General features: G+C 37.8%; 1 protein-coding gene across 1 annotated transcript in view; it reads left to right on the forward strand.

The window, feature by feature from the left end:
- The window catches only part of LOC142349153 (uncharacterized), a 60,385-nt gene extending 51,654 nt beyond the window's left edge, over positions 1-8,731 (forward strand). Inside the window, exon 8 of the mRNA XM_075400568.1 lies at positions 8,504-8,731. Within this exon, the coding sequence (XP_075256683.1) occupies positions 8,504-8,731 (228 nt within the window). The remainder of the gene's footprint in view (positions 1-8,503) is intronic.
- Positions 8,732-20,142: the final 11,411 nt, after the last annotated feature.

Here is a 20,142-nt window from a genome sequence, read left to right on the forward strand (position 1 = left end):
CAAAATTATTTATTATTATTATTATTTTTATTATTATTATTATTATTATTATTATCATTATTATTATTATTATTATTATTGTTATTATTATTATTATTATTATTATTCAACAAGAATCGTGCTCGAAGAATAGGAAAATTAAGGAGATAATTTGCAAAACAAAATCAGTAACTTGATGCATTTTTATTTGCTTTGGGGAAAAATGAATGCAGAAAGTTTTTACAGCATTGCAGAACGAGTTCAGTATCTCGATGCAACATGAACCTTGCTCGAAGAATAGTCCAATTATGGAGAAATTTTGCAAAACAAGTTCAGTAACTTGATGCTAAATTATTTTTCCTGGCGAAAAATGCACGCAGAAAATTTTTACAGCATTGCAGAACGGGTTCAGTAACTCGATGCAACATGAACCTTGCTCGAAGAATAGGCAAAATATGGAGAAAATTTGCAAAACAAGTTCAGTAACTTGAAGCTATTTTATTTGTCCTGGCGAAAAATGCACGCAGAAAATTTTTACAGCATTGCAGAACGAGTTCAGTAACTCGATGTAACATGAACCTTGCTCGAAGAATAGACCAATTATGGAAAAATTTTGCAAAACAAGTTCAGTTACTTGATGCTATATTATTTGTCCTGGCGAAAAATGCACGCAGAAAATTTTTACAGCATTGCAGAACAAGTTCAGTAACTCGATGCAACATAAACCTTGCTCGAAGAATAGGCAAAATATGGAGAAAATTTGCAAAACAAGTTCAGTAACTTGATGCTATTTTATTTGTACTGGGGGAATTAATGCACGCAGAAAATTTTTATATCATTGCAGAACGAGTTCAGTAGTTCAGTAACTCGATGCAACATGAACCTTGCTCGAAGAATAGTCCAATTATGGAGAAATTTTGCAAACAAGTTCAGTAACTTGATGCTATATTATTTGTCCTGGGGAAAAATGCACGCAGAAAATTTTTACAGCATTGCAGAACGAGTTCAGTAACTCGATGCAACATAAACCTTGCTCGAAGAATAGGCAAATTATGGAGAAAATTAGCAAAATAAGTTCAGTAACTTGATGCGTTTTCATTTGTATTGGGGAAAAATGCACGCAGAAAATTTTTACAGCATTGCAGAACGAGTTCAGTAACTCGATGCAACATGAACCTTGCTCGAAGAATAGTCCAATTATGGAGAAATTTTGCAAAACAAGTTCAGTAACTTGATGCTAAATTATTTGTCCTGGCGAAAAATGCACGCAGAAAGTTTTTACAGCATTGCAGAACGAGTTCAGTAACTCGAAGCAACATGAACCTTGCTCGAAGAATAGGCAAAAAATGGAGAACATTTGCAAAACAAGTTCAGTAACTTGATACTATTTTATTTGTCCTGGGGGAAAAATGCCCGCAGAAAGTTTTTACAGCATTGCAGAACGAGTTCAGTAACTCAATGCAACATGAACCTTGCTCGAAGAATAGTCCAATTATGCAGAAATTTTGCAAAACAAGTCCAGTAACTTGATGCTATATTATTTGTCCTGGGGAAAAATGCACGCAGAAAATTTTTACAGCTTTGCAGAACGAGTTCAGTAACTCGATGCAACATGAACCTTGCTCGAAGAATAGGCAAAATATGGAGAAAATTTGCAAAACAAGTTCAGTAACTTGATGCTATTTTATTTGTCCTGGGGGAAAAATGCACGCAGAAAGTTTTTGCAGCATTGCAGAACGAGTTCAGTAACTCGATGCAACATGAACCTTGCTCGAAGAATAGTCCAATTATGGAGAAATTTTGCAAAACAAGTTCAGTAACTTCATGCTATATTATTTGTCCTGGGGAAAAATGCACGCAGAAAATTTTTACAGCATTGCAGAACGAGTTCAGAAACTCGATGCAACATGAACCTTGCTCGAAGAATAGGCAAAATATGGAGAAAATTTGCAAAACAAGTTCAGTAACTTGATGCTATTTTATTTGTCCTGGGGGAAAAATGCACGCAGAAAGTTTTTACAGCATTGCAGAACGAGTTCAGTAACTCGATGCAACATAAACCTTGCTCGAAGAAGAGGCAAATTATGGAGAAAATTAGCAAAACAAGTTCAGTAACTTGATGCGTTTTCATTTGTATTGGGGAAAAATGCACGCAGAAAATTGTTTTACAGCATTGCAGAACAAGTTCAGTAACTCGATGCAACATGAACCTTGCTCGAAGAATAGTCCAATTATGGAGAAATTTTGCAAAACAAGTTCAGTAACTTGATGCTATTTAATTTGTCCTGGGGGAAAAATGCACGCAGAAAGTTTTTACAGCATTGCAGAACGAGTTCAGTAACTCGATGCAACATAAACCTTGCTCGAAGAAGAGGCAAATTATGGAGAAAATTAGCAAAACAAGTTCAGTAACTTGATGCGTTTTCATTTGTATTGGGGAAAAATGAACGCAGAAAATTGTTTTACAGCATTGCAGAACGAGTTCAGTAACTCGATGTAACATGAACCTTGATCGAAGAATAGGCAAAATATGGAGAAAATTTGCAAAACAAGTTCAGTAACTTGATGCTATTTTATTTGTCCTGGGGGAAAAATGCACGCAGAAAGTTTTTACAGCATTGCAGAACGAGTTCAGTAACCCGATGCAACATGAACCTTGCTCGAAGAATAGTCCAATTATGGAGAAATTTTGCAAAACAAGTTCCGTAACTTGATGCTATATTATTTGTCCTGGGGAAAAATGCACGCAGAAAAATTTTACAGCATTGCAGAACGAGTTCACTAACTCGATGCAACATGAATCTTGCTCGAAGAATAGGCAAAATATGGAGAAATTTTGCAAAACAAGTTCAGTAACTTGATGCTATTTTATTTGTCCTGGGGGAAAAATGCACGCAGAAAGTTTTTACAGCATTGCAGAACGAGTTCAGTAACTCGATGCAACATGAACCTTGCTCGAAGAATAGGCAAATTATGGAGAAATTTTGCAAAACAAGTTCAGTAACTTGATGCTATTTTATTTGTGCTGGGGAAAATGCGCGCAGAAAGTTTTTACAGCATTGCAGAACGAGTTCAGTAACTCGATGCAACATGAACCTTGCTCGAAGAATAGGCAAAATATGGAGAAAATTTGCAAAACAAGTTCAGTAACTTGATGCTATTTTATTTGTGCTGGGGAAAATGCACGCAGAAAATTTTTACAGCATTGCAGAACGAGTTCAGAAACTCGATGCAACATGAACCTTGCTCGAAGAATAGGCAAAATATGGAGAAAATTTGCAAAACAAGTTCAGTAACTTGATGCTATTTTATTTGTCCTGGGGGAAAAATGCACGCAGAAAGTTTTTACAGCATTGCAGAACGAGTTCAGTAACTCGATGCAACATAAACCTTGCTCGAAGAAGAGGCAAATTATGGAGAAAATTAGCAAAACAAGTTCAGTAACTTGATGCGTTTTCATTTGTATTGGGGAAAAATGCACGCAGAAAATTGTTTTACAGCATTGCAGAACAAGTTCAGTAACTCGATGCAACATGAACCTTGCTCGAAGAATAGTCCAATTATGGAGAAATTTTGCAAAACAAGTTCAGTAACTTGATGCTATTTAATTTGTCCTGGGGGAAAAATGCACGCAGAAAGTTTTTACAGCATTGCAGAACGAGTTCAGTAACTCGATGCAACATAAACCTTGCTCGAAGAAGAGGCAAATTATGGAGAAAATTAGCAAAACAAGTTCAGTAACTTGATGCGTTTTCATTTGTATTGGGGAAAAATGAACGCAGAAAATTGTTTTACAGCATTGCAGAACGAGTTCAGTAACTCGATGTAACATGAACCTTGATCGAAGAATAGGCAAAATATGGAGAAAATTTGCAAAACAAGTTCAGTAACTTGATGCTATTTTATTTGTCCTGGGGGAAAAATGCACGCAGAAAGTTTTTACAGCATTGCAGAACGAGTTCAGTAACCCGATGCAACATGAACCTTGCTCGAAGAATAGTCCAATTATGGAGAAATTTTGCAAAACAAGTTCCGTAACTTGATGCTATATTATTTGTCCTGGGGAAAAATGCACGCAGAAAAATTTTACAGCATTGCAGAACGAGTTCACTAACTCGATGCAACATGAATCTTGCTCGAAGAATAGGCAAAATATGGAGAAATTTTGCAAAACAAGTTCAGTAACTTGATGCTATTTTATTTGTCCTGGGGGAAAAATGCACGCAGAAAGTTTTTACAGCATTGCAGAACGAGTTCAGTAACTCGATGCAACATGAACCTTGCTCGAAGAATAGGCAAATTATGGAGAAATTTTGCAAAACAAGTTCAGTAACTTGATGCTATTTTATTTGTGCTGGGGAAAATGCGCGCAGAAAGTTTTTACAGCATTGCAGAACGAGTTCAGTAACTCGATGCAACATGAACCTTGCTCGAAGAATAGGCAAAATATGGAGAAAATTTGCAAAACAAGTTCAGTAACTTGATGCTATTTTATTTGTCCTGGGGGAAAAATGCACGCAGAAAGTTTTTACAGCATTGCAGAACGAGTTCACTAACTCGATGCAACATGAATCTTGCTCGAAGAATAGGCAAAATATGGAGAAATTTTGCAAAACAAGTTCAGTAACTTGATGCTATTTTATTTGTCCTGGGGGAAAAATGCACGCAGAAAGTTTTTACAGCATTGCAGAACGAGTTCAGTAACTCGATGCAACATGAACCTTGCTCGAAGAATAGGCAAATTATGGAGAAATTTTGCAAAACAAGTTCAGTAACTTGATGCTATTTTATTCGTGCTGGGGAAAATGCGCGCAGAAAGTTTTTACAGCATTGCAGAACGAGTTCAGTAACTCGATGCAACATGAACCTTGCTCGAAGAATAGGCAAAATATGGAGAAAATTTGCAAAAACTAGTTCAGTAACTTGATGCTCTTTTATTTGTCCTGGGGGAAAAATATACGCAGAAAGTTTTTACAGCATTGCAGAACGATTTCAGTAACTCGATGCAACATGAACCTTGCTCGAAGAATAGGCAAAATATGGAGAAAATTTGCAAAACAAGTTCAGTAACTTGATGCTATTTTATTCGTGCTGGGGAAAATGCGCGCAGAAAGTTTTTACAGCATTGCAGAACGAGTTCAGTAACTCGATGCAACATGAACCTTGCTCGAAGAATAGGCAAAATATGGAGAAAATTTGCAAAAACAAGTTCAGTAACTTGATGCTCTTTTATTTGTCCTGGGGGAAAAATATACGCAGAAAGTTTTTACAGCATTGCAGAACGAGTTCAGTAACTCGATGCAACATGAACCTTGCTCGAAGAATAGGCAAAATATGGAGAAAATTTGCAAAACAAGTTCAGTAACTTGATGCTATTTTATTTGTCCTGGGGGAAAAATGCACGCAGAAAGTTTTTACAGCATTGCAGAACGAGTTCAGTAACTCGATGCAACATGAACCTTGCTCGAAGAATAGGCAAAATATGGAGAAAATTTGCAAAACAAGTTCAGTAACTTGATGCTATTTTATTTGTCCTGGGGGAAAAATGCACGCAGAAAGTTTTTACAGCATTGCAGAACGAGTTCACTAACTCGATGCAACATGAATCTTGCTCGAAGAATAGGCAAAATATGGAGAAATTTTGCAAAACAAGTTCAGTAACTTGATGCTATTTTATTTGTCCTGGGGGAAAAATGCACGCAGAAAGTTTTTACAGCATTGCAGAACGAGTTCAGTAACTCGATGCAACATGAACCTTGCTCGAAGAATAGGCAAATTATGGAGAAATTTTGCAAAACAAGTTCAGTAACTTGATGCTATTTTATTCGTGCTGGGGAAAATGCGCGCAGAAAGTTTTTACAGCATTGCAGAACGAGTTCAGTAACTCGATGCAACATGAACCTTGCTCGAAGAATAGGCAAAATATGAAGAAAATTTGCAAAACAAGTTCAGTAACTTGATGCTATTTTATTTGTCCTGGGGGAAAAATGCACGCAGAAAGTTTTTACAGCATTGCAGAACGAGTTCACTAACTCGATGCAACATGAATCTTGCTCGAAGAATAGGCAAAATATGGAGAAATTTTGCAAAACAAGTTCAGTAACTTGATGCTATTTTATTTGTCCTGGGGGAAAAATGCACGCAGAAAGTTTTTACAGCATTGCAGAACGAGTTCAGTAACTCGATGCAACATGAACCTTGCTCGAAGAATAGGCAAATTATGGAGAAATTTTGCAAAACAAGTTCAGTAACTTGATGCTATTTTATTCGTGCTGGGGAAAATGCGCGCAGAAAGTTTTTACAGCATTGCAGAACGAGTTCAGTAACTCGATGCAACATGAACCTTGCTCGAAGAATAGGCAAAATATGGAGAAAATTTGCAAAAACAAGTTCAGTAACTTGATGCTCTTTTATTTGTCCTGGGGGAAAAATATACGCAGAAAGTTTTTACAGCATTGCAGAACGATTTCAGTAACTCGATGCAACATGAACCTTGCTCGAAGAATAGTCCAATTATGGAGAAATTTTGCAAAACATGTTCCGTAACTTGATGCTATATTATTTGTCCTGGGGAAAAATGCACGCAGAAAATTTTTACAGCATTGCAGAACGAGTTCAGTAACTCGATGCAACATGAACCTTGCTCGAAGAATAGGCAAAATATGGAGAAATTTTGCAAAACAGGTTCAGTAGCTTGATGCTATTTTATTTGTCCTGGGGGAAAAATGCACGCAGAAAGTTTTTACAGCATTGCAGAACGAGTTCAATAACTCGATGCAACATGAACCTTGCTCGAAGAATAGACAAGTTATGGAGAAATTTTGCAAAACAAGTTCAGTAACTTGATGCTACTTTATTTGTGCTGGGGAAAAATGCGCGCAGAAAGTTTTTACAGCATTGCAGAACGAGTTCACTAACTCGATGCAACATGAACCTTGCTCGAAGAATAGGCAAAATATGGAGAAAATTTGCAAAACAAGTTCAGTAACTTGATGCTATTTTATTTGTCCTGGGGTAAAAATGCACGCAGAAAGTTTTTACAGCATGGCAGAACGAGTTCAGTAACTTGATGCAACATGAACCTTGCTCGAAGAATAGTCCAATTATGGAGAAATTTTGCAAAACAAGTTCCGTAACTTGATGCTATATTATTTGTCCTGGGGAAAAATGCACGCAGAAAATTTTTACAGCATTGCAGAACGAGTTCAGTAACTCGATGCAACATGAACCTTGCTCGAAGAATAGGCAAAATATGGAGAGATTTTGCAAAACAAGTTCAGTAACTTGATGCTATTTTATTTGTCCTGGGGGAAAAATGCACGCAGAAAGTTTTTAAAGCATTGCAGAACGAGTTCAGTAACTCGATGCAACATGAACCTTGCTCGAAGAATAGGCAAAATATGGAGAAAATTTGCAAAACAAGTTCAGTAACTTGATGCTATTTTATTTGTCCTGGGGAAAAATGCACACAGAAAGTTTTTACAGCATTGCAGAACGAGTTCAGTAGCTCAATGCAACATGAACCTTGCTCGATGAATAGTCCAACTTTGGAGAAATTTTGCAAAACAAGTTCAGTAACTTGATGCTATTTTATTTGTGCTGGGGAAAAATGCACGCAGAAAGTTTTTACAGCACTGCAGAACGAGTTCAGTAACTCGATGCAACATGAACCTTGCTCGAAGAATAGGCAAAATATGGAGAAATTTTGCAAAACAAGTTCAGTAACTTGATGGTATTTTATTTGTGCTGGGAAAAAATGCACACAGAAATTTTTTACAGCATTGCAGAACGAGTTCAGTAACTCGATGCAACAAGAACCCTGCTCGAGGAATAGTCCAATTATGGAGAAATTTTGCAAAACAAGTTCGGTAACTTGATGCTATTTTATTTGTGCTGGGGAAAAATGCGCGCAGAAAGTTTTTACAGCATTGCAGAACGAGTTCATTAACTGGATGCAACATGAACCTTGCTCGAAGAATAGGCAAAATATGGAGAAATTTTGCAAAACAAGTTCAGTATCTTGATGCTATTTTATTTGTGCTGGGAAAAAATGCACGCAGAAAGTTTTTACAGCATTGCAGAACGAGTTCAGTAACTCGATGCAACAAGAACCTTGCTCGAGGAATAGTCCAATTATGGAGAAATTTTGCAAAACAAGTTCAGTAACTTGATGCTATATTATTTGTCCTGGGGAAAAATGCACGCAGAAAATTTTTACAGCATTGCAGAACGAGTTCAGTAACTCGATGCAACATGAACCTTGCTCGAAGAATAGGCAAATTATGGAGAAATTTTGGAAAACAAGTCCAGTAACTTGATGCGTTTTTATTTTTCCTGGGAAAGAACACAGACCCTTACACTGCTCTTGAATAATAAAGAATCAAACAAAACATTAACTGGTTTTCTGAAGTAAAAAAGAACAACGATAGAACAACGAGATTGATTTAAATTCTCAGAAGTATTTAGTTTCACAAGTCTTATCATACAAGGGTTCGTGTTATGAATGCTCAAATTTTGAGTTCAGTTTGACGATAAAATATTCATTCAAAATTTCGGGCGTCTCGCCAGAAAAGTCGGCAAGGAAAAACACTTTGACAAGAGATTCAATGGCAACGGCTTCTTCATTCGGAGTCCAACTTACACGGTAGAAATATCCTTTGATAGGGCCTATTTTTCCGTGCAGTTTCCGTGCTTAGACCTTTTGAACGATATTGAATCGAAATATACATTGTTGAAGACTTGTCGATTGTAAAACGTCGCCTTGGGGTATCGCATTTGCGCTTTCCTGAGCGCTTCTGTCTCCAAAAAATCTTCGCTAAAATTCTCATTAGTTGTATCAGAAATTCCGGATAGTTTAAAAAAAATTGAGCGAAGTTTGGGTCACGAATTTCAGTATCCGCAAGTTTGTGGCGTTGTAGCATTCTACGGCAGATAACTTCGCACTCTGAGTGAGATCCGCTGTATACATCACTGAGAGTTCTATTGGCTGCTTCAAAACTCATTGCTGAGTAGCAGTAAAGCAAGCGGGCCGAATCGAGCTACCTGATCAGCAAGGTGCCTCAAGCAGTGCACGTTGATAGTCTCGATGCGCTCATTTCCATCATGAATTGAAACAATGTCCTGGCAAAAGTTATTGAGAAGTTTCTCCGCCATTTTTACGTTTGAAACGTAGCTCGATTCAAAAGTAAGCCGAACACCAAAGACTAAATTGTTCAAATGTGATAATAGGTCTGATGTTAAACGATTCAAAAACCAAATTGGACTGAGATAGAAAAGCCAATTGTACAATTCATTTGCCTTAAATTGGGAAATTTTGTCTAAAGGGCGGATTTTTCTCGAGTACGCAATCGTTTCTCGTGAACAGCGTAAACCCGCAATTGTAATGTTAATTTTAATTTTTTCCTCCGAAGAGAGTTTTGTGAAACATAACTTTAGTAAGTCATTGAAAACACCTATAAGGACGCAGTGCATGTAGTCGACTGGCGCTGCTAGTGGTAACCCTTCTATCAAAACTGAAAAAGGGCTCCTACCCTTTACGCCAACTACATTTACTAGCTTGCCAGCTTCAAAATTTTCAGCCAATTCCACAAACTCATCGTTAAGACTTGGATCGTGGATTTTTCCTATTTGATCAAATGGATAGTAGGCATGGGTTATTCCAATAGTTTTTCCTTGAGCAGTACAGTAGTGGCATCCATAGTATCCGTTAAATTTAAACATGTTAAGCATATGGCTTTTGGCGCCTAAGTCTGATACAAGAAGTATGAATTTAAAATTAACTTGGATTGTTTCACCATCATTGCATTTTATAGGCACACCTGAGATAATCTCACTTTTTAACAGAGGAATTAACTCATTCCAATGAGGATGGTCATCACCAACATAGAGCGCTGCTAAAACAATGTTGTTTCGTGACATTCTTAGTTGAGGTGGTAAATTGGCAATCTGAACACAAACTGGCCAAAGTTCTTTCTTGAAAGTAGATTTCTTGATATTTACTCCATCGGAAGAAGGAAGAAGACTAATATAAAGAGGTCTTTGAGTTTTCTCGATAAAAAGGCAGAGTTCCGCGTTGAAATCAGAATATATTTTCTGTCTACGCTCCTCAGTGTAAGAAAAAATTGAGGCTAAATGACGCTGAACAACGTTTCGTAACTGATAGCGAAAATTGGGCACACAAAAAGATTGATTTGATGAATTACACAAGAAGGACATTTCTTCTTCAAAAGTTTTTTTCATTTTCTTAATGTGAGAATAGGCAGAAGGAAACTTGTTGTCTTGTGGTAGCAAAATTTTTATGAGCGAATGAACAGCTGTTGAGCATTCATCTGAAAAGTTGAATCGAGAGCATAGCATATCGATAAGTACAGTAGCGTCGTCAACAGATATTTGACTGCCCTCAAACAACTAGTCAGAAAAATGATTTAAAGAACTGTCAGAACTAATTGGTTCGCTCGGAGAACTTCCTAGCGAGACTTTTCGAGCCGGGGACGCCCGAGTTGACGTCTCCTCGTTACCATTTGGAACTACCGCTAGAGTTTTTTCATTATACGAATCATTTTTCTCAGCCTCAGAGTCCGATGTTGAAGCAAATTCAGAGCCCGATGTACTTAATTCAAGAGGTGAATCCTCGTCCGAATCAGACCCAAAAATATAATTTGAGCCGGACTGAAGATATTGGCTTGTCGTCCTCTGACTTATTTGATTAGAGAAATAGGCATAAGAAACCGGCGAAGCGACGTCACTTTGCGGACTGCTAGCAACTTCGTTGAACAGCTCAATAAGTTAATTCGTTTTGGAAGCTCAAACGTAGAACTGATTATTGGACTGATTCGTTCGAGCTCCTCAATCACGTTTTCGAAAACATCTTCTAAACAATCTTGAAGCAGCAGATCAAACAAAAAACTGTTCTCAATGTCCTCTTTTCTCTTTAAATCACATGTTCTACATCTACAAGCGTTGGCCTCAAAGAATTCGGGTCCATATTTTACGAATAATTCATCGCCTGGGTTCACCCGTCGTCTCACGCGCAGCTGTACAATACCAGAGTCACTGGAATAATCGTACTCGCAATTGGGTTCGCAATCCGAGTTAAGAAAACGAAGTGGTCCCAAAAGAAGCAACGTTTCTCCTGTACGTTCTGACGACATAACGGAAAGATCGGTAACAATGTTTTTAGCTACTGGTGCAAGAAAACCGATAGGGTTTCTCCTCAGCACAGTCGATGGCATAAGTACTTTGTTGTCAGAGTAAATTAATTTATACCCTCCAAAAGAGTCATACTTTTTTTTGAAATCTTGGATACAGGTTTTTGTAAGCCGCACACACAGCATCAAAACTTTCCCTCCACCTATGTCTCGACTTAAATTTCTTTGAAAAATGACTGCATTCATTGGTTCTATGGTTCTCATAGCGGGGCGTTCGGACGTCTGCACTAAACTCTCAACGGCAAAGAAGTTGCATTGAGCTACAGTATACGAATCAATGTTTTTAGGAAGCATTTTTTTACCTGAAAAATTTTCAAACGTTGAAAGCTTTAGCAGTAACAAAGAAAGAGAACTTATTGATTCAATGTTTAAGAAAACAACTTAAAAAACAAACCAACTAACGTTCAAAAATTGAAACAGCCTCCTGGTGTTCTCAACAAAACCAAACTTGGCTACCATGACTTTTAGATTTCCTAAGCTTCAATCGCTTCTAATTTGGTAACAAAAATCACTCCGGAATGACAGCAATTGAGATCACTCAAAAAAAAGTGGGTAAAAAGTCAATTGAAATAACGAAATTTTAATCATCTTCACATCTTCTGTGAGAACAAATCGAGCTGCACACAACAAAAGAGCAAAACATTAAGAATACATGAGTTATTCTTTTTCCCTATGAAACAAAATGAACGTTAAAGAAGCATATAAAGTAGTACCAATAAGCAAGCATATAAAACAGTTATGATGAGTTAGTACGCTTAGCAGTCTGCTTCAAAGATCAATTTTTTCGATCAAATCAGTTTTTCTATTGAAACTCGTTCTGTTCGTATTCGCTGTCCCCATTAACATTGTCCTGCACAATGTTCTCACTCATTTCTGAGTGACCAACAACGTTGAGAACAGTCGAAGGATCCTGCTCACGCAATTCACTGCTCCGGCGTTCGTACGACTTTATCTCATTTCCTCTATTATTGAGGCTAGTTTTGGCCAGGTCATACATGGGCAGCCACTTGTCCTCATACTTCAAGCGGAAGAGGTCTAAACACAATAAAAAGCTTCGCAATGTCAGCAGACGGATTCCTTTCAAACCTCGTCATTTCATTTTCAAGAAAGCAATAACTTTGTAACAGAAAATTGGATTAGATTTTAATAACCAAGAAAGAGGGGAAATATCAAAGGTCAAAAAATTAGGTTAATAAAAATATTGAATAATAAAAAATTCGTTAGTTTCGTACCTTTGAGAATTTCTTTTCTTGTTGGCGAAAAATCTGTTCGCAACACTGCTCCTTGTTTCTGCTTCATTTTTGGCGACAACATATGACTTTTTAACTCTTCTGTGGTCCACAACTCTTTACACGCATTTCGTCCAATTAATTGGGGCGATGAACCCACAACTTGTGCTAGATCTTTGCTTTTTCCAGGACCTTTTGGAATTAAGAGCAAGGGCGTTTCTCCCATCGGGAAACTTTTGGCTGCAGGCAAGAGTACTCCCAGTTTCGATATTTCAGAGGTCTAAAAACATCAATTAAAAAAGAGTGAAGGAGCCCGACAAAAATACACTGTGCAAAAAACAATGCTAACCCATAAAGCAATTAAAAATTGAAACAAAAAACGAGAAAACCTCACTCACCAGTTGCTTCACTGCGTTTGTTGAAATTTGTATTTCTCTGTAATTCTTGTTTGAGAGGGCTTTAAGTTCGGGTCTCAGATCATTCATGCAGTTTATTATAAGCATTGCTGCCTCCATAATTTTATCCGCCGCTGCTTTCATTGACTCGGCTGCTTCACGATCAATTTTTTAGACTTTAAGTTTTGCTACATCATCAGGATTCAGCGCTTTGCTTCTTTTGAGCTTTTTGCACATTTCCTGGGGTTGACGAAAACGGCCTGTCCCAATGTTCCTGTCTTGCTGCAGGAGGTTCTGATTCTTGCGCGTTTATTTTCTACAATACAAGAAACTTTTTCAGAAGGTTTTTCAGAGGGACAATTTTAGTTGAAAAATGCTTATAATTTAAAACTCAAGGAGGTTCTACTTCTTGCGCAATTATTTTCTACAATACAAGAAACTTTTTCAATAAGGTTTTTTCTGATGGAGAATTTTAGTTGAAAAGGCTTATAATTTAAAATTCAAAACCTCTTTCTCATTGTTGTTGGTAGCGATAGCACTGCAGTTTGGCCCATCACTTATGTTTTGCATATCGCTGAATGTTTTTGAAACATCTTGTGGACCAAGTAAAACGAAAGGTGCGCAAACAGGATTGTTTTCATCACCATCCATATTAATTGAATTGGCTGCAATTTCACGTCCTACGGTTGTAGAGCACGGCAGCTTCAATTTCTTTCGAGCATTTTGTGATCCAGAATCTGCGTTCAGAAGCAAATGATCCACGTCCTCGTGGACGGTCAAATCGGTGTCACAGTTAGGTACAACTGGAATAAAACACGTGTTCCCCTCGCTGTTTTCCACTTTACGTCAATCGGGTCCATGATCTAACAAAAGACTTTTTTATATCAAAGCAAAAACAATCATTGATGAGCAATTTTGGAATATAAATACACTATTTTTATCATGAAGGCGCTCTAAGTGTTCAAGACATATGCTGGAGCTCAATGACGCCACTACTCCGCAAGAGTTGTCTTCTTGAAAGTGTAGCAACCAGTACTTATTTTTCAGTTGTTCTTTTGCATGTTCTTTGGCATCCGATACAAGTTTCCTACTGTTGGCACCCATTCCACGGTTTTCACGAGCATGACTTTAGATTTCACAGCCTTAAATTGAAAAAAGAAGAAATTTACTAAAAGCATCAAAAAGCAGGATGTAGCCAAACAGTATTTTCCTCTATTATTGAGGCTAGTTTTGGCCAGTTCATACATGGGCAGCCACTTGTCCTCATACTTCAAGCGGAAGAGGTCTAAACACAATAAAAAACTTCGCAATGTCAGCAGACGGATTCCTTTCAAACCTCGTCATTTCATTTTCAAGAAAGCAATAACTTTGTAACAGAAAATTGGATTAGATTTTAATAACCAAGAAAGAGGGGAAATATCAAAGGTCAAAAAATTAGGTTAATAAAAATATTGAATAATAAAGAATTCGTTAGTTTCGTACCTTTGAGAATTTCTTTTCTTGTTGGCGAAAAATCTGTTCGCAACACTGCTCCTTGTTTCTGCTTCATTTTTGGCGACAACATATGACTTTTTAACTCTTCTGTGGTCCACAACTCTTTACACGCATTTCGTCCAATTAATTGGGGCGATGGACCCACAACTTGTGCTAGATCTTTGCTTTTTCCAGGACCTTTTGGAATTAAGAGCAAGGGCGTTTCTCCCATCGGGAAACTTTTGGCTTCAGGCAAGAGTACTCCCAGTTTCGATATTTCAGAGGTCTAAAAACATCAATTAAAAAAGAGTGAAGGAGCCCGACAAAAATACACTGTGCAAAAAACAATGCTAACCCATAAAGCAATTAAAAAATGAAACAAAAAACGAGAAAACCTCACTCACCAGTTGCTTCACTGCGTTTGTTGAAATTTGTATTTCTCTGTAATTCCTGTTTGAGAGGGCTTTAAGTTCGGGTCTCAGATCATTCATGCAGTTTATTATAAGCATTGCTGCCTCCATAATTTTATCCGCCGCTGCTTTCATTGACTCGGCTGCTTCACGATCAATTTTTTTGACTTTAAGTTGTGCTACATCATCAGGATTCAGCGCTTTGCTTCTTTTGAGCTTTTTCACATTTCCTGGGGTTGACGAAAACGGCCTGTCCCAATGTTCCTGTCTTGCTGCAGGAGGTTCTGATACTTGCGCGTTTATTTTCTACAATACAAGAAACTTTTTCAGAAGTCTTTTCAGAGGGACATTTTTAGTTGAAAAATGCTTATAATTTAAAACTCAAGGAGGTTCTACTTCTTGCGCAATTATTTTCTACAATACAAGAAACTTTTTCAATAAGGTTTTTTCTGATGGAGAATTTTAGTTGAAAAGGCTTATAATTTAAAATTCAAAACCTCTTTCTCATTGTTGTTGGTAGCGATAGCACTGCAGTTTGGCCCATCACTTATGTTTTGCATATCGCTGAATGTTTTTGAAACATCTTGTGGATCAAGTAAAACGAAAGGTGCGCAAACAGGATTGTTTTCATCACCATCCATATTAATTGAATTGGCTGCAATTTTACTTCCTACGGTTGTAGAGCACGGCAGCTTCAATTTCTTTCGAGCATTTTGTGATCCAGAATCTGCGTTCAGAAGCAAATGATCCACGTCCTCGTGGACGGTCAAATCGGGGTCACAGTTAGGTACAACTGGAATAAAACTCGTGTTCCCCTCGCTGTTTTCCACTTTACGTCAATCGGGTCCATGATCTAACAAAAGACTTTATTATATCAAAGCAAAAACAATCATTGATGAGCAATTTTGGAATATAAATACAGTAACTTTATCATGAAGGCGCTCTAAGTGTTCAAGACATATGCTGGAGCTCAATGACGCCACTACTCCGCAAGAGTTGTCTTCTTGAAAGTGTAGCAACCAGTACTTATTTTTCAGTTGTTCTTTTGCATGTTCTTTGGCATCCGATACAAGTTTCCTACTGTTGGCACCCATTCCACGGTTTTCACGAAGCATGACTTTAGATTTCACAGCCTTAAATTGAAAAAAGAAGAAATTTACTAAAAGCATCAAAAAGCAGGATGTAGCCAAACAGTTGCTAAAAAAAGTGACAAACAGTTGCTAAAAAAAGCGAAGCATAGAAAACACTTTCCTTCGAGTCGCAAAACCCAAGAACACCGCAATATTGCAATAAAAAACACAATCCACAGGTCGCCTGAAAATAGCCGCGATAGACGCTTGTGGCCTTCCATGAATTGAAACAGCCAAAGAAATAAGACTCTATTAATCAAGAATTAGGGCATATACATTTGGCACTACTTAGATGCACACTATTAAAGTTCGGAAGTCATTTTTTTGAGTGTGGTAAGTCACGCAATTGACCTAAAAACGCGGGAGGCAGGGTAAGACGAAACAGAAACCGTTAGACGAAGTAAAAAGATTAGGAGCGCAATAATAGCCGCCTGGAATTGTTGACGCGGCTATTAAATAGTTTTAATTAATCAACACCTGTTGCGATAATAGCAGTTAAATAAACTGCCAGTGCAATAATTTTTAATGCCCGATCGAAACTGGAGAAACACTTCAGCATTAGATTACGAGTTTATCACACTCTTTTATCGCCACTGTTACTAAGACAAAAACACCGACAATCAATATGCAAAATGGCTGGCAATGTATTTATCTTGTACAACAACTAAAATTGGTAAAATTGGTTTAAAATATTGAAAATACAACGTAGAAGAAGTAATAAAAATTGAAAGTGTTGGTGTAATATTTTATCAAAAGAAAAAGAAATGCAAAAAGTAAGAAAAATGGTCCGTTGCTAAGAAGACTAACAGATAAAATTTATTACGTTGTAAGAACAGACTGTATTAAGAAACTTTAAAGCAAGAGAGAATTGAATTTAGCTTTTTATTGTTTGTGTTGATTAAAATGGTGAAAACTATCTCACACTAAAAGAACTAATACATTAACTTGATGATACGCTTCTGAAATTATACCCAAGGCTGAAAAAAATCTGTTCAATCCTATCACATGACTAAAACGTACGCAAGGCGCCTCACATTATTTTTTGCGGACCATTACCGAATTGCAAGTCAGTCAAATGTGAGATTAGTACAGATCAAGAATAATGATAAGTAAACAATAATAATAATAATAATAATAATAATAATAATAATAATAATAATAATAATAATAATAAAAATAATAATAATAATAATAATAATAATAATAATAATAATAATAATAATAATAATAATAATATCTATCAATTTCTATCAATATAACAATTTCTATCAGTAAAACCAACTAACATTCAGCATCTGCGTTGACTCATCTTCATGATACTCAGGATCAGCTGGTGGATTTATTACAACTCTTCGTGAACCACTGGAGGATGAGTGGCTACTTCCCGACATCTCGTTGAAATCAATATTTGATTTCGTACCCAAAGGAACGATGTTGACTTTTCTGTTTTGTGACATATTTCACAGAGTCAAGTTCTCAAGAAACAGATTAATCTGAAAAGTAAAAACGAATTGGAACTGACTGCAACAAAGCACACAGCAACCCCCCCTCCCCATTAAAAATTCTTTGCCATTGCTGGTCATTTCTGGTCTTCCTCATTTTAGCCCCTCCACGAACGTACACCCCCCCTGCAATATTTACTCCCCATGCAAAATTTATCATGATTACTGGGTGGGGGGGGGCTACGCTATATGAGTACGAAGCTGTTATTGTACGGGGGCTATAATGGTAAATAGCGGACATTTCTGTAAAAAGTGAGGAGCTCTGCTCTTGAAGATGGTGTGGTCCGAGTCATCCGCTTCAAGTATTCAGACTCCCGTGAAGGCTCTGCACCAGCTTTTCCTGGCTGCAACTGAAGAGGGACTAATGACACAACAACGTACGTGCACTCGGGATAATACAGAGTGCCAGTAACTTATCACCAACATCTATCTAGTGCCTGATTTCGCGGTGGTAAGACGGAATTGGTTGCAAGGGGGAGTCACGTTGTCAAAAGAGTATTTTCAGATGCGGGGGGGATGAGATGCGGGGGGTGTGGTGGGCTGGTTGGGATGGGAGAAGAGTCCTTCTGAAATACTCTCGGGAAGTGGGTTGGGGGGGGGGGGGCAGGGGGAGTTGGGAGAAGTAGAAGACTGAATGACTACCGGAAGATTGAATTATGACTACCGGAAGAATGAATTATGACTACCGGAAGATTGAATAATCAGATTGAATAATCAGATTACATCAACAATTAACACCAGTCATTTAATCAACACCTGTTACGATAATAGCAGTTAAATTTAGTTACGATCGACACTAGAAAAACACTTCAGCATTAGACTACGAGTTTATCGCCACTGTTATTAAGTAAACAACACCTAAGGATGAAAACAATTTGATAACCTTGTAGTGTATAAACGTGTGTGATGTGTATGTGTGTGTGGTGTTTGTGTGTGGTGTGTGTGTGGTGTGTGTGTGTGGTTTGTGTGTGGTGTGTGTATGGTGTGTGTGGTGTTTGTGTGTGGTGTGTGTGTGGTGTGTGTGTGTGGTTTGTGTGTGGTGTGTGTATGGTGTGTGGGTGGTGTGGTGTGTGTTGTGTGAGAATGCTGTGTGGGTGGAGTGTGTGTGGTTTGTGTGTGGTGTGTGTATGGTGTGTGGGTGGTGTGTGTGTTGTGTGTGAATGCTGTGTGTGTGTGTGTGTGGTGCGTGTGGTGTGTGGCATGTGTTTGTGTGTGTGTGCGCGTGCATGTGTGTGTGTGTGGTTTGTGTGTGGTGTGTGTATGGTGTGTGGGTGGTGTGATTTGTGTGTTGTGTGTGAATGGTGTGTGGGTGGTGTGTGTGTGTGTGTGTGGTTTGTGTGTGGTGTGTTTATGGTGTGTGGGTGGTGTGTGTGAATGGTGTGTGGGTGGTGTGTTTGTGTGTGTGTGTGGTGTGTAGGTGGCGTGTGTGTGTGGTGTGTGGCATGTGTTTGTGTGTGTGCGCGCGCGCGTGCGTGTGTGTCAATGTGTGTGTTAGCGTGTGTGTGTGTGCGTGTGTGGTTGTGTGTGTGCAAGTGTGTGTGTGCAAGTGTGTGTGTGTGTGTTTGTGTGTGTGTGTGCGTGCGTGCATGTGTGTTTGGGCGAGTGTGTGTGTGCAAGTGTGTGTGTGTTAATGTGTTCGTGTGTGCGCGCGCGCGTGTGTGTGTGTGCGTGGGTGTGTGTGTGCGTGCGTTTGTGTGTGTGTATGTGTGTGTGTGTGTGCGTGTGTGTGTGTGTGTGTGTGGCGGGGGGGATAGGGGGGCGCATGAGAACAAAAAGAAGAACAGATCCGAAGAAATATTATTTACCTTTGAAAATGTAATTGTCCTCGAAAAATGGAAAGGGGAAACCAATAAAACTGTGTTCAATTTTGAAATGATCGCAAAAAATTACCATACTACTTACAAAACACACAACAAAATGCGTGCACAACGTTAAACAGTTGAAGTTAATTACACTGTAGTAGAAGTAACAGAAATCCAAATGAATGAATGACAATGACGTACATTTCTAATCCCCCCAAATCAAGTTTTTTTGCAATCATTTAACAAAGATCTTTAAATCACAATCTGCATCCGAAGCGTAGTCTTATCGATCTTCAAATTTGAAAATATCAATGCTCAGATCAAAATTAAAAAATGACATTATCTGATTACTTTAAATTTCCGGCCAAAATTACCTACTATGAAAATGTCAGATTTTTAGATATTTGTACATTCCAAAGGATTTTTGGTTTCTTTTTAGGTTAAAACAATAATCTTTGATCCCATTGGTTTTGAAATTTTGCGCAATCGAACATTGGATAATGACATGAGATGCCTCAATTGCTTCATATGTAGATATAAATGATTATTATTAATAACTGTGAAATTAACTGTTTTCAAAAATGGAAATTCATTTTGGACTTTGCACCTATTTGCTCTTATTTTCGACCTTTCAAGCAGTCGCATTGAGGACAAGTCCCATATCTTTTCTAAATAAGTATAGTTTAAATTGTTTGTTTCCTTGAAACTTAATGGACATTTCAATCAGCTCCCGTTCTATCTCATGCGTCTTTTGTTTTCGGTTCTGGTACCCCTCTTATGCTACTATCAATGAAAATTTGACAATAAGTAATTTTTGATTTACATTCAGATTCGCGCTCAGTGAGATTTGAACCAACATTTCATTCTCTAGTTTGCATATTTTCAGATGTTATTTTGCTCAACAAAATGACTCGTTCGTTCTCCTTTAAAAAGTCATCAAAAAAAACCGAATTTTGTTTTTTAAACTCCTCAGAAGGCAAATATTTTCTTCAAGGAGCCTTGTGCGCTTTAATTT

The sequence above is a fragment of the Convolutriloba macropyga genome, chromosome 11 (genome assembly GCF_964194025.1).
Source record: "Convolutriloba macropyga chromosome 11, txConMacr16.3, whole genome shotgun sequence".
Classification (NCBI taxonomy): Eukaryota; Metazoa; Xenacoelomorpha; order Acoela; family Convolutidae; genus Convolutriloba; species Convolutriloba macropyga.